Source organism: Battus philenor, unplaced genomic scaffold (assembly GCF_028537555.1).
Source record: "Battus philenor isolate CCGP_79_NKW_IND1 unplaced genomic scaffold, ilBatPhil1.0.hap1 SCAF_15, whole genome shotgun sequence".
NCBI lineage: Eukaryota > Metazoa > Arthropoda > Insecta > Lepidoptera > Papilionidae > Battus > Battus philenor.
Window position 1 is genome coordinate 3,249,831 of NW_027181677.1, and position 16,535 is coordinate 3,266,365.

The 16,535-nt window shown below is 29.6% G+C and overlaps 1 protein-coding gene across 2 annotated transcripts in view; it reads right to left on the reverse strand.

Annotated features, from left to right (window-relative positions):
• The window catches only part of cutlet (chromosome transmission fidelity protein 18 homolog), a 48,192-nt gene extending 36,442 nt beyond the window's left edge, over positions 1–11,750 (reverse strand). For both annotated transcript variants that reach the window (XM_068761707.1, XM_068761709.1), the window contains exons 1-14: positions 11,493–11,750; positions 10,947–11,367; positions 10,498–10,651; positions 9,814–9,990; positions 9,161–9,380; positions 7,726–7,854; positions 7,211–7,373; positions 6,424–6,610; positions 5,303–5,448; positions 4,001–4,232; positions 2,858–3,013; positions 2,535–2,684; positions 1,025–1,111; positions 687–839 (exon numbers count right to left, since the gene is read on the reverse strand). In XM_068761707.1, the coding sequence (XP_068617808.1) occupies positions 687–839; positions 1,025–1,111; positions 2,535–2,684; positions 2,858–3,013; positions 4,001–4,232; positions 5,303–5,448; positions 6,424–6,610; positions 7,211–7,373; positions 7,726–7,854; positions 9,161–9,380; positions 9,814–9,990; positions 10,498–10,651; positions 10,947–11,367; positions 11,493–11,580 (2,463 nt within the window). In that variant the 5' untranslated portion in view covers positions 11,581–11,750. The remainder of the gene's footprint in view (positions 1–686; positions 840–1,024; positions 1,112–2,534; positions 2,685–2,857; positions 3,014–4,000; positions 4,233–5,302; positions 5,449–6,423; positions 6,611–7,210; positions 7,374–7,725; positions 7,855–9,160; positions 9,381–9,813; positions 9,991–10,497; positions 10,652–10,946; positions 11,368–11,492) is intronic.
• Between the last annotated feature and the right edge of the window lie 4,785 nt (positions 11,751–16,535).

Below are 16,535 nucleotides of genomic sequence, written 5' to 3' on the forward strand. Positions count from 1 at the left end.
AGGGAAGGTAAGGGACAGTAATCACCTATTAAAAATATCTATCGCTTGCTAGAGGCACCGTCATCATGATCTGGTTATGTTTATCTGATTTATTCCAACTGCACTTGATTTAATTAGCGTAATTTTCATTGCAAAATAAAATAAGTTAAATGATTTTTCTTATTTCACAATAATAATAAACAAAGACCCACACAGACAAACAGAGCTCACAAGTGAAAAATTCAATATTAAAACCTATAGTCAAAATCTTTGCACGGAGCAAAACTAAATTTCAAAATTTAGTTGATGCCAGTAGACTACTAATATATTGCTAATATATTCCTAAAACTCGACCAAAAAAACGTGAACAATTATATCTAACTGAAAATTTGATTTGCTGCTTAGTTTCAAACATTTACTAAATAGTTTCAATGTAAATTTTTCCCATTTATGCACAGCTTCACTATCAAAAATAGATAAACCTTCGTGGACCTTACGTCGTGTCTCTGTGGACCTCTGAAAGTCCATTTGGACTTTGAAAACTAAGAGACTACTATGAGAAAAACCTATCTAAAACTGATTTTCTTTTAAAAGACTCCACATATACTTGATCCTTACCTTATTTTTTCTTACTACTTTATTACGAACATTTTAAATCCTATTATATTTACCAGTTAAAATAAATAATAAATATTATATCCACTGACCTGCGGGGTAGACTTCTCTACATCTTTAGGCTTTAATCTCTGCAGGTGATTAGGCAGCTTTGCTTCTTTACTTCCTACGCTGTTCACTTCTCTATTATCATGACTTTTCCGTTTAGTACTTTCATCGCTTCTCTTTGGGTTGACTCGAGCAGCCTGAGAAAAAAAATTCTTACTATCTAAGTTTAAGGTTTAAATTATTTATTTTATTATAAATAGTCTATCACAAGCATCGCCTATAACTGTAAAACGTGATCACTAAAGAAATATTAAGAACAAATTCTCAAAATGCCAGAGTGATACAGAAAAACATTCAGGGGCAGACGAAGTAAATTTCATACCATTTTTTCACTCCGCCTTATCATCTCCAGCTGCTGTTCTCGCGCTATCGTCTGCCGAACCGCCGGCTGCGACCTCAGTCTTTCCTCGTTACCTATAATCATATATTACAATATAAATCGATGCAATATACACAGGGTGATTGGCTGCTGTAAAAGCTTTAAAGGGGTGAATATATAGCTCATTTATTGTCAATTAATATATGATACACCTTATACAAAAATCAATGAACAACAAGATTTTTCTTATTATTGTTTGTCATCTGTACCCGCATACCTTGTAATGTAAAATAAATTAATGTTACATATTTCAGGGTGATCATTTTATAATAGATCACTGGAAATAAGTGTAATATCTTTTTGCTGATAGTTATACATCTACCCCTTAAAACTTTTACACATATAAACAATCGTTTTGTACAAATATACACTCTAATTTTCTATTATTATATATTTAACAAACTACGTTACAAGGTAACATGGGTAGCCCACCTATACTTACAAAATGCCTATCCTAGTCTACCCTAACATCCCTAAAAATATAACAATAAATGGTGATGTTCTAAGTTATGAAGATTACAGTTTTCCTGGGTGTCACAATCGATTCTGAACAAAAGAGGTCAAAAGAGGCTTCACATTAAGTCTCTTGCAGTCAGGCTTATTGCTACAGCTTATGTCGTTGAGAAGATTATTCTTACTAGAAGAAATGTTACTCTGATACATACATAAATAAATATGACATTTTACGGTATAATACATTTCATAAATATTAAATAAATTATACAATAATAAATAAAACGTCAAACTGTATTGGATTGCACTTGCCTCTGAAAAAGAAATGAATAAATCCTGTTGTATAATATAAAGCATTATAAAAAAATATTGTTGAAACTTTTTTAAAAATGTATTATTCTGGGATTTCTTCCTGCTCCTTCTCCACAATTATAACACTTTGCGAAGGAGAATACAGTCAACTTAAAATAAATTTAGAAAAAGTTGTAGATCAATAAGAGTTCCGTTAAAAGTTTCGACATAAAACAAATTTTCATTTCAATATATCCCTTATCATTAATCCTCATGAACAATACTCGTATGTACTAAAAATGTGTCGCGATGGACAAGCAAATATAATTGTAATTACTTGCAACAAATGAAAGCATTACATCAATAGTTGGTAGTTGCAAATGATGCAAAATCCTATATTTCTTGCCTTGGTAATTTAACTACAAACCAAATATATCTTCTTTTCAAATTTAAAATTCAAAATATATTTATACAAAGAATTTACATGCGCTTTTGAATCGTTAATAATTTTATCTTAAACTATCACCGCCAAGGAATATTTATATTAGTGTGTACGAGTAATATCAATCAAGTAAATGAGTAAACTAAGTTCCACACATTTTTTTTTATTTATTTAAAACTAATAAAAGGCAGGTCCTAGATATGTTGTAGAGCTTTGTTATATATGGACACTCAGACACATGAAGGATTTTTAATAACTTGTAAATAGGTTACCAATGAAGGCTATCTTGTGTACGTCAGGCTCGAGTACGAACGCGTACAGTCCGTCGGGCGTGCGTTGCTGCACGTACTGCAGCCCGTAGTCGCACATTGCGCCTGCGCATGCCTGAAGCGTTTTCCTTTCACTCTCACTGCACAACTGTAATTAAAAAAAAAAACATATTTTTAATGTTTACGAATCTAAATACAATAAACAATGAAAAATAAGTAACATAAAGAATCATTAGTAGAGAAAAATGTTCATTTTAAAACGAAGGATATAAATAAGTCATTTTAACAAAGCTAATTCAATAGTAATATATAACAAGATACCTGAATGTTAGCGGAGCGTAGTGTGGGCGTCAGTAAATAAGGCAGCAATGGTAACAGATCCAGTTTCAATGCGTTTCTACTGAGTATAACGTCCGGACCACTACCCCGCCACACCGACTGCACTATACTGTCCAACTCCGCTTTCTTTCGTGATATCTGAAATATCAAATATCATAGCAATAACATATATATGTTTAATTTGACATGCACTAAGTTACTATATACTGAGCGATTGTTTATAGGTACAGCTTTAAAGGGGCGAATATATAACCTATTTCCTGTCAATAAATGTATGATACACCCTGTCTAAAGATCACGGTTTCAGAAATAATAAATCTCTTAATGATAATACAGTAAAAAGAGGCATTTTTAAAACATGAACCATGTAATTGAGTTAAACCAAGTTCTACATATTTCAATGTAGTAAAACCTCTTCAATGCTCTTATATTGTTATTTGAAACGCGCTTTTATTTGATATTAGGCGGACCAAGAATCCTTGCTCATTTAAAGGTATAGTTTGAATGCTTTTGCCTTACAAAATGACGAGATTGTCACATTAGATTTATTATTTAATAAAATAGTTATAATATTTAATAACAATGTAAACTTTTTTTTCATATCATTAATTTATTTACACACAGCACAAATAGTTAACGGTCAGAAAATGCTTAAGTTTGCTGTCATGATTAGTATCAGAAGTGTATAAGTAAAAATAAATATATAAAAAATAATAAGTTGTCTGGTAAATAAAAGCAATAAACGTAAAAATGGCAAATGCTATAAGAGCAACCAACTTAAAAATAACATATCGTGTCCGCGTCGCACTAATGTCAAATACGTGTAAAAGCAACATTATCCTGGTATGACTAGAGAATTTTTTGGTATTAACTCAGTCTTGTGAATATAGTATGGATTATCATAATCATCATTTCAATCGATAGACCCCACTACAAACGTCACATCTAGAGACTTCGCTTTCCGCCATGGCGACTATCCACCTAGCAGGCATACCCACTGCCATTTCAGACAAGCAATTCTTCGAGATAAGTCTGTGACCTTGGTCCTTCGGCGGATCTGATATTTTCTTACAGCGAACTTCCTTACAATAATAAATACAATATCTTGCATAATAAAAATCATACCTCCTGTGCCTGCATAGGAAACTTAAGTTTGTGCTGGGCTCGAGTAGCGAGCAGCCTGTGACACCGTGCTATGCACAGCGGCAGCGAGCCGTACAGCGAGTAGTTCTGGTTGCGCATCGTCCACGACTGCACGGTGTCATAGTAGCCCAACCAGCTCATTGTCTCGCAGGCGATGTGCAGGCGGGAATCAACGCGAGCGGTTAAATAGTTCTCGAAAATTCCTTCTACTAATCTGTAATAAGAAAAAATTTAAATTCTTAATTCAAATTCAAAGAGTCTTTTTACAAGGGAGCATTTAGTATGTGGGATTTATTTCATAATACACTTTTCATTTTAGATTAAAAACTAAAATGGAAGCTGTATTTAATTTCCAAAAATGTTAATAATTGTGGAATTTTATTATATATAAACACAGATCTATGAAGGATTTGTTAACTTTTTAACAAAATTTACTTTTACAACACTATTTTTTATACAATATCTACATATATTCATGATGATGATGATTATGAATGTCCGATAAGCATATACAAAAAAATACCGGCGATAAATATTGCATATCGACCTTTAGAAAGAGACAATCTGTTAATTTCGGCTTCATAGAGCATTGTCGTAAATATCTCTGTCGCACGACTGACAAAACGTCACATAGGTAGTGTGAGACACAGTCTCTTTCCAAAGGTCGATGTGCAATATTTTTCGCCGAGCACTATACAACTCTTTTCCATAGATTTGATAATTAAAAAAAATTGTATTACAGAATTCGGGTTGTTAATATTGTCCATATGGTCTAAAGAATAAATGTTATGTAAATGTATATAAACCACAGTTATATGTAAGTTAAATGGATATATACATTATAATATATATATATATGATTGTAAATTTAATAGCATCATGCAAGAATTTTCAAACTTTTTTTTGTGACGCCTTCGAGGCTTGGCCGTTGCATATGGATAGCGCCCTCTTTTATGCGGCTAAAACACCCACTGGTTTATAGTTATAAACTTCACAGAACATTTATAATTTTTATTACAATCTAGGAACATCAAAATGAGAATGGAACATCGAAAAAAGATTTTAAATGAAAAGTTGGGTCCAGTAAAATAAATACAATTCTTCATTATTTTTGTTTATTTTAATGCCCATTCGAATTTTGATATTTTTTCTATTATATACTATTTTTTTTTATTTATGACCTAAAATAACAGTTTAAATAAATATACATTGAAAAATTCAATCTTTCTTTATCAATTATGGATAATAAAGTAATCAAATAAAAAATTCAAACTAATTTAATACCTATCATAATCACCAGCTGCCTGGATGATCCTTAGGATATCAGCTTGTCCATCTTGCAGGGTGAACACAGCTTGCAGCGTTTGCATCATACTCTTACTTGTGTCCTTTGTGCCGACTGACACATTCTCTATGTCTGCCATAGTCAACTGAAAATTTAAAACACAATTTTTTTATTATATTTTCTTCAAGGTGTATTTTTCTTGTTATTTCGCCATACAATAAAATATAAATACAATAAATTAAAAAAAAAGTTATTCACACAATATTACAGTTAAATTATGACATCACCTTCCGATTTATTAGTTAGGTTGCCTCCTAGATATAGGCTAATTTGATTCTTCTTTCAAATTGGGTTCTAACATACTCTTGCCTTACACAAGGACACTATTGACAATAATATAAAATTGGAAGTAATATTTCGCTTAATTTGAAAAACAAAGAAGTATACAACCTACATATAAGCTCAATATCCTATTTAAGTAGCGAAGGAAGTGTTTTTACCATATTTTTAAAACTTTTAATTTACATGGAATCAAAAGGGATCCTTATAATGATATCCCTAAGAATTAAACACCTTTTTACCGGTAATACAGTCATTTCGATCGATGGATGGAGACTACAACTTACATCTTATGTTGAAGCTATTTTTTAAACTATAGTTATGTGCAGAACAAAACTTTAAAATATGTACAAAACTAAACAATTATAACAAAACATTTAATCTCAAATAAAGTAGTTATAACAACTGATTCCTCATAAGTTTTCAGAGCTATATATTTTACTGCTGCATATAAACATTAAAATAAACATTCAACTTTACGGTTAGTTATCTACGATTTAGTTCAACGTACGCGCGTATTCACGGGCTTGATACTTTTGTGCATAAGTCAAAAGTTAAAACATACGCAAGCAATTAAACACCAAGAACAAACCGTTTAATAAACATATATATATATATATATATATATATATATATATATATATATATATATATATAAACATATATATGTATATGTATATATATATATAGAGAGAGAGAGAGAGATGAGAAAAAGAGAGACAGAGAGAGAGAGAGCGTTCAAAGTGCATAATGCCTATCAAATTATATAATCTTATCATACCTGAGCTTTTGCTTTTAGAAAACTAAGTACGTGTAGCGCTGTACGTATGTCGCCCGCCGCTCTTGCTGCTAGAGCATTTAACACTCGAGCCTCCACTCGCAGCCTCTCCAAACTGGCCACTGCCACCAAACGCGCTGCCAGCCGCGTCACTGCCACGCTGCCCACACTTACTATTAAAGCTACAGGCCTGAAACACCAAAAACAACATTAAGACGTAATATTCAATCAAATTTTTAACAATGATGTCATTTGATTATTTTGTTTTCATTCAGGCTATATCTAATAGGGTATATGCATAGATCAGTTTTGTTAAACGTTTTTAAAGTATGTCTTCCTATTGAGTTTCTTCCTGCTTCTTCTCCAATACTACAACAACTTGCGAATCAGAGTAAAATTTGATGATCTAATAGGGGTCGTGTTAAAAGTTCTAATTCAGATTACATTAATTTTATTTTTTCATTTATTTTAGTTTCTATGAAAAAATCTGGGTTAAAAGCGTTCAATGCTTTGTAATTCACGGTAAATGCGAACCAGACATGCAGCATTTGATATTGAATTTTTTTAATAAATAATTAGGATGATTGTCCTACAGCTAAAATGGTGATGATGATAATGATGAACTAATCTTTTTTTACTATGATTAAAAATAAAATACACAACATAGCTTTGTAAATAAAAACTAATATGATTTACTGTTACTTCTAAGTAATAAAAACGGCTGCCAAGTGAACAAGTAATTGTTTGATCATTGCAGCTAATTTAAAATATTATCCACACAAAAACTTACCTCAAAGGCCTTAAAGAGGTTGCATATAAATCATTACATATAGCTATAACTGGGCGTCTGAGGGGTTGTACCTTCGTCTTTTTCTTATTACCCTCTGCAATTGACATTGTGCACCATTTGACTAATAACTCAACTGTTTGTATCGGGGCTCCGTCAATCTCATCTGAAATTGAAATCCATTGTTTTTAATGCCTAAGATTGTAATTATCTGAACTCAAGTGTTATATTATAAAGAAAAATCTTTAGTCAAAATCTACATAATCCTTACATACATTTTGTCTCATCTTACAATGCCTATAACCAACTCTTTCTCACAGTTTATTAATATTTCGGCAACTACCAATTTTATTTTCACATACTAAACGTTCATATACCATAATAATAACTTTATTTAAATTTTGGCATTATTTTACTTTTTTATTCAACGCCAGATTATATTACCAGACAAAATTGGTGACCTGAAAACTATGTACCATGTAATATGGTAAAGCTAGTCAAAAATTTTGCATATATACCTAAAACAAGACAGTTAGGCCTTCTGTCAGCATCTAAAACCGACCGCATTGATGTGGCACTGACCAATGCAGTTCGGAATGCCTCTGTACTTCGTTCATCTGATGCATTCAATTCCACAGGCCTATATCCTGAAATGTAATAAAATGCAGTGTTAAATAATAAGATAAATATAAAAGATAAAAAATAGTTATTACATCAGTAAAAATTATATTTCATTGTATAGTACGTTTTCAAACTTAAGCTTTCTTTAATTAATATTATTCTATTAAATAATAAATATTTATACTTGAGTAGACTACCAACAGATACTTATTCTTATCTATATAAACATGTACCAAAAAAAAATTATATACTAAGAATATTTGCATTTACATTACAATACAATATTCACATCATAAAGATAGAACAAATAAAGGAAGTAATTAAACTAAATAAAACTTAAATGTAAACATAAGAGAATAGATTGAGTTCAATGTACACATTAACTTAAATAACATAACTTTGTAAAATGTGATTCAAAAAAATATTTAGACACTGCGCCTCAATACTAATCTATTAGTGCAGAATAAATCAATATGTAAATGATAGTAAACATCAATTCATTTTGAAATTGAACTACATGAAAGCATTGCATCTATGATCTGTAGTTACAAATGATACATATAAGGTACATTGTTATAAGGTTTGTGCAATTTATAATCCTAATCCAAAGTTGTTCACATACAATTTTACTTTACAAAATTCACTAAATAATTTAAGTCATCTAAGTCGCGCCTCAAATATAACAATTAAATAAACTATTTTGGTGGAAAATGGTATTTTAAAATTTTTTATCATAAAACTTTTTTTATTTTGCATGAATAGAATTGTTTTGTTAACATTAAAGAACTTAAAACAAATTAAAAATTAAATAAAACATGATTTCATCTTATGGGTCTGTTGCATCTGACTGTTCCAAATATTGTGATTAACAGAGATGCTCCTAATGGATCCTTTGACTCCTACTATGACGGCATGGTTAATATATTTCATGTAGTAAGAAACTGGTGGAATTAACAATGATGGACTAAGATGACTGACTCAGATACACACAACATAAGTCATCGGAAAATTCCTATGAAAGCCTCTTCCAAACAATCTTATTACAAATGTAAGGTGGCTCATTTCTAAAAGCAGTCATACTACAGCTGCAGTGATGATGATAACGAAAATAAATATCAATAGGTATATATATCCAGTGTCATAGTTATCACCCTAATATGTAGAAAGTGAATTATATTGAGATGGTCATAGAACACTGACAAGTGTTTATTATTAGGTAGTAACTTACTGCTGTTTATATTAAACTCTTAAAAATATTATTAATATCACATTGCCAGTATAAGCTTTTTTTTAATTTTAAATAATTAAAGGAATACACAGTAAAAGATTTACCAGCTAATCTTGCCAGAAGATGTGCTAGAGTGGTCTTTCCTACACCGGGAGGTCCACATAGTAATGCTACTTTATGATGGGGTCTGCCATCATCATCCATTTCAGGTTCCGTTTCCTTTTTTCCTTTCCATTTGTTAGTCAATTGAAATTGCCCAGCTCTCTTACTAAAACTGTTACGCTGTTGTGGATCTTTAGTTTTTACTTCTTTTTTGAAAACCACCTAAAAAAATTATTTATCACAAATTAATTATCCACTTTTATATCTCCAAATAAATGATTTATATTCCAATAGTTATAGAAAATAAATGTTCTTAATTATTATTTTATTTATGATATAAGAGACATCAGATATTTTAATGCATATAAGCCTAAATAAGTTACTACTAAATTATAGAAGAAGCTCCTGTAAGTAAATTAACAAAATTATTGTCATTTTCTGAATATAGCCCTTATGTAAACACTTGTATTTAGTGATCTTACTAACAGAAGGAGATAAAGTTGTCTACCATACTCATAACACAATACAAGTGCTTGCTATACTAAGATTGTCTTGCTGTACAAAACTTTAGGTAAATATATATGTGATTATCTTTTCACTGGTTTTTATTTATTTGTACACCACTGTGTATAAATAAGTAGCCAATTTTACTCACTTTATCCCAAAGATGTAGCCAGTGCAGTAAAGCTCTGTTAACAGGTTCCTCGGACAACAAATCAAGGTATGAGCTGGGACGATATTTTTCAACCCATAGAGATACTGTTTGATCTTCTACTTCAGGAATAATTTCAGTGCCTACTTCTGTTGCAAGTGCTTGTTCTTTTTTCTCTAGCTGTTTACCAAATTATTTATGACTTAAAAATTATTTTTTTCTATTTTCATGTTTATCCGGTATAAAAATAATGTTTAACATATATGATAATTAAAAGTAGAAACACTAGTAAGACTTTTCCTTTGATCCAAATTCATTTGATGTTTTTATTGTTATGTATTTTAAACTATTTATTATCAGTATATGTAAATAAATGTATGTATATTAATAGATAAGTACTTGTATTTATTAATAATTGTGAGTACGTTATATATTAAGTATTCTAAACTATCTTGCAAGATGTATATGTCAATTTAACTACCATATACTTGTTCCTTTGGTTTCATACTGAGACACCCTGAAAAATAAAATGTCTCAATGGCACGAACCGTCAATTGTGCTTTTTTAAGGTATAACTCTATACTCGTTTTTCTTTTATACATTTTGTATATAATTAAGAGGATTACATAAGTAATTTAACTATTTGTGTATATTTCATATTCTTATATGTTATATAAATAACCTCACAATTTTTTGTGCGTCTTCCCATGCGGAAGCATAAACAGTTCTTAACGATAGCTGCTCTGCATTGAATTCTAAAGACTGGTTCCAAGAATCTTCAGATATCAGCCTTATATAAAAGCGATCACCGTCAGAATTTGTTAGTGGTACAAATGGCCACCTGAAAAATAATTATTAAAATCTTAGAATAACTTTAATTAATAATGAGTTTTTTTTTAGTTTTTTATACTCTGAGGAATCATACATTTCTTTTTAAAACACATTTATGTTATAATAGTATTATAAACATTTCAGACAGATAAAATAAAATCTTCATTTACATTTTGCACCAACATCACAGAGATGTTTTATCCACTCATCCTTAACTATTACCTATTTTATAATTAACTTGATATAAATTTAAACAAAATAAAATAATACTGTCAAGACTAGAGGAATAATTTTTAATTGATTACCTTGGTATATTCAGAGATATATTTTCCTTAAAATCAAAGTTAACTTTTTTATTAACATTGACACTACTTGCAGGCTCATTCAATATCTGTTTAAGTCGCCTGCCTTCTAATATCTTATTTATTAAATCCATGTCATTTTCTTCATCCGTCTTCTGTCTCTTGCTAGGTAACTCAATGTTATCAAAATCAATGTCATTTATGTCACCAAATAAATCTTCAGCCGTTCTTTTACTAGGTAATATGGTTTGCGACGTAAACACATCGTCCATAGCTTGCAAACTTGGTTCTAAACCAATTTCATCATCTTCTTGAGACAATTCATTTTTGTTATTTTTAGTATTGGAAGAATTAGTAGAAATGTGACTTGAAAAATCTAAGCTTCGTTTAGAAGTTACGGGTTTTTTTACAATAGGTTTTGGATCTGTAAAATATGTTTTAGTATTAATTGACAGAAATAACATTTTATCGAACTCAATTTACACTATTATATTTCTATAATAATAATATTTTGCACACATCCATTTTACTACAATTCTTTATTATTACCGGTATTATCTTCGATCTCTCGCATTAATTCGAACTCATCTGTGTACATGAGCTCATACTCTTCATCAGGATCAGGATATTCAGACATTGCAGTGCTTAGTAAAACTTAATAATAAACAAATGATTAAAAATTAAATAATAAATTTATATTAGTAGATTAAAACAATTCTTTTGTAAGTATTAATTTATCTCAACAAATTACGAAAACGCACAAATAAACTAAATATTAGTCAATATTTTAAAGAAGTTTATTTTAGATACCCGCCGTAAGTTTTTGACAGATTACAATGTTACAATATTTAAAAAATGTATTTCCCAGTAATAAATTTTTAATTTGTGATAATTCTGCTCAAATAAATATATGGTAATATATTATTATTTTGTATTAGCCGACTGCTGTTTTTTAAATGACTTGTTATTATTTTATGTAGTACGTTCGTAAATTAAAATTATTTAATAACAAGGAATTCCGTAAACACATTTTTATTACATTATTAGTTGGTTTCAAAGTTTCTTTAGTTATAAAATTCTCCCAAAATTATAAAGCCAGCTTCTTTTAATCTTAATTTATTAAATCAACTGAGCCCAAAAGTTACATCTTTAAGCTATATTATTTACTATATATTAGATATATTATACATTAGATATATTGAAATATAGAAGATAAAGAAAAACTTATACAACTTTATTTAACAAAAACTTTTTTTCTTTTTTTCAGGTGCTTCGTTCGCAGGAAAAATCAAATCCAAAATCTGTGTTGAATTTTGTCACATCAATATGTGTTAAGTTATTGAATACCCAATTATATAAATCTTTATAAATTCTTAGTCTTCTGGTGAACTGGATTTTTAATGAGACCTGCGTGACGATCCCCTCTTGATTAGTAATGCAGCTTGCCCAATTGTTATGCCCATTACCTATGTTAGCTATCAATTTATTCGATAAATTTTTAGTAAAGGGCTACATAAAATTAGTTAAAGTAGAAAATACAATTTTGAAGAGGAGTATTTCTGTTAAATATTCTGCTTTTCATTGTGAATTGAATATTATGTCGCATGTATTTTATATAAGTCATCAAAAGTTGCAGTTTGTACAAAGAAAAAAATAATTGTAAAAATCAAACAACAAACATATATACGAAATTTTTTTTAATAATAATTGGGTATATTTACAGTTGGTTAATTAACAAACGTGAGTTACATGAATAATGCTAGAAGAGGTCCTTGAACAGCAACGTTTTCGGTTAAAATAACGTACGTCCACATTTTGCAAAGTCAAAGTAGGCACTGAACCATTTTTTTTAATACCAGAAACTTCCAAAATGGTGTAATTTAACCATTTTAACTAACCTGCCTTATATTATTAATTGGAATGTACATCACTATCTTAATTTTACATTTGCTTGTAATTAAAACATCAATTGTTATTACGAAAATGGAATTGAAATACTTATAAACAACTTTGACAGATGCTTACATTTATTAAAATTATATGGAATGTAATACATATGGTTTGATAATTGTCTAGACGGCATCAAACTGTTACTAATTCTATATCAACACTTTATTCCAAAAGATTTTCTTTTTAAAATCCTGAAATTTGCAGCATACGTCACTGTTTACGAAAAATTTATTTGCTATTGTTGTAAAAGTGAATGACAACGATGTAATTTACTCGTCGATTTATAATTTGTTAAGTTATTTCAGTATCGTATGGGGATCTTGAAATCATAATGATTTTTGCAGAATCCATAGTTGACTTAAAGCTGGGCATTTTTAACCTGTTAACGTCAATCTAGCCGGGTGATTGGACGGCTTTGGACGAATTAATTACACGCACTCTTTATTTTACTAGTAATACTGACCATTTGGCATTGGCAGATTCACAAGATTCCTTAATTAATATATTAGGATGCTATCACGTGTCACGAAAATTATTAAGATTTTCTTGTTATATAAAGAATATAGATTATTGCAGCAGCAGTAAATTCAAACATCCTTTTCAATATAATTAACTCATTTTTTTGAGGAAATTATTAATTACTCCTTACGAATATCACAACTAAATCTTCCAAACTTAACAAAATATAAATCGACCTTGTAAATGCATCATTATATTTTATTTACGTGAGAATTGTAAATAAATGAGAGATCTAAGGAAAGATAATTAATATCTATTAGTTTTATTCTAACAAGACCCTAGGATAGTATAAATTATCAAACAAAACGAGGCAACACAAACATATAAAACATCACAGACTTCTACTTCTACCTTGTAATAAATGAGTAGGTTGAGATTCACAATTATATATACCGTCATTGTTAAATTAACGTGTCTAACATTCTTAACTAGGGCACTCGGTGATAAGAATATTGCAGAATAAAGAAACGACATCACAAACCCTTGAAATTTTAACTATACTTAGAACTACGGCTTAATAAAGTGTATATCCATAGCATGAAATAGACTAACCATTACTTTATAGTTTACATACAGATTAAATAATTATTTTATGACTAAAAATTAACATATCTGAATATTATAGATAACATAACATAAATAAACATAAACGGCGTATGTACCTTATAAATAAAACTAATTCCGACTAGTATAAATGTATTTGATCACATTATTTGTGACATATTTTTGACAGAAACAATATATAAATTCAAACTTTAAAATATTTAAAAACTAAATAATATCTTGAACATAATAACTAGTCGTTTTAGTTAAATTAATATTATTGGTACAAAGTAAATAAAGTGTACACATATATAGAGATTAAAAGTATCTAGATATTTTTTAGAAATATCGATTAGACCGAGTGCCATCAGGTCTGCTAACTACCTGTTATCGATTTGACTAGACTAGGCTATCGTTTAATACTTAATATAGGTATTATTTTAATCGTTATTTCTGTACAAAACGCTTATTCGTTCACGAAATTTGTCCTATTTTTTATATAAATATTTCCCGCCAGATATATCGCCTCGCTTTGAGCCGGCACATTTTTTATACGTACACGTTGTAGAAGGGCTAACCGGAATACAGACAGACAGTAATTTTATTGCATCCCCCCGCCTGACAGATATTTCGCTAATATCGACTAACTATATGGCAATAAGATTTTACTACAAATACGTTTCTTAATGTCTAACCGCTGTTCTATTGGACTAAAGTTCCACTGGATATGACACCATAAGACCTATGTATACAGATATTTTGTGTTTTTTCGGTATGTTATTTACTAAGATTTACTATAGAAATTTAAAATTTAAACTATTGATCTATGTTTGTGTTTAGTTGCCCATTCTTTGTTAATGCGCCGAATGAGAAAACTGAACGGTTCCTTTTCATATGGAAGGAAATTACAAGCGACATCTATGAACGCCGTCTGAAATTAAAGTTTTGACATATAATAATATTATTATTGAATATGAATTAATTAATTATAATTTTAAGGGAAGTTTTTATTATAAGAAAGATACTGAACATTTTTATCATTATGTAAAAAAATCTGTACTTTTAAATGGAAGAAATACCTTATTTATTTTCTTTAACCACAGATATACGTACAGAAGGAACGATAGAAATTTTAATTCAAGCCGTGATACTGATAAATCTATAACAGCCCCAAAAGGCTAACAGTGTCGGCGTCACACCGAAACCTAGCCTATATGACTTGTGATGTTATTCGAAGTGAAACCTGCCCAAGAGATATAGTGTACGTTAATACCGATCATTTATAGTCTGATGATGATGTCTTGTGAGTGTCTTTACGAGCTGAAACCAGCTCAATAATGATCTTTGACTTTCAGAACACGAAAATATCACACTACATAGGTCTTAATAGAGTAACATAACCAGACAATTATCTACGTAAACATTAAATACATAAAATGCAGCATTAACTATCATTAACACTCCCTACGAATACATATTCTCAAACTGTTTTTTTTAGAACTCTGCACGCTGTTTTATAGAGATATTATAAATGCATTCATACACCTTGTACAAGCTGATAGTTTATAGGTGTAAAAATTTTAAAAAGGGTTAATTAAAGTTTATTTGTTGTCAATTACACTACAACCTGTCTAAAATTAATTGTTTCAAAAATAATAACATGATAGTAAAATAATAAAAAAAATCGTTTTCAAAATTCGTATTACTGTGCATAATAATATCAATTATTCTTTACTATCTGTCCCGGTTGAAAAAAAAACAATTGAATGTGATATATGTCACATGAATTAATTTTGCAAGGCCATTGATGACGCAAATAAATGTCAAAGCTTTAAAGCTTTTTTATGACAATTGAGCTGTATATTTACTCCTTTAAAGCTATAAGCAATTACCTTGTATAATCTACAATTATTAATGCAAGAAATTCGTTAACCTTATGTTGATGTCAGGTAGAGTATTTGTCTAACAAAGTTTGTTTACAAATAATATGGTATTTAATATTTTTTACTTCATAAATGTTTACATAATTATAATTTATAACATATTTATATGTCATCTTTAAATAATTTAATCATTAACTACATCAGACTTTTAAATAAACTGCAGTCAAAAATTTCATAATTCTTTTCTTCACAAACCAATAATATCTTGCTTATAATATCTCCATAAACCTTTACTCACGTGTATTTCTCTTCGTGAATCAGAATGTATTTTTATTAACGACAACACATATTTGAACAACCTGTAACATATTACTTAAACATTTTTTTACTTTATAGAGTTTACATTTCAATTTACGCAATTATAAGTACATAGCTGCCTCACTAGTTGCTAAACATCTATCATACAGCTAATTCGCGGGTTCTGACCAACAACACGCAGTAGGAAATCGATTCTATTTGAACAACCATCTTGTCTGACATGCGACTCGTCTTCTAAACGCAAACGATGCCACAACATTCGTCGTCTCCGAATTCTTTATAAATATATTCCCGCGTGAGTACAAATAATTTTGTAAACTCAGGTATTCCACATGGAACAGCCACGCGGTTTACTTTAAACATCAATGTTTTATTTTAA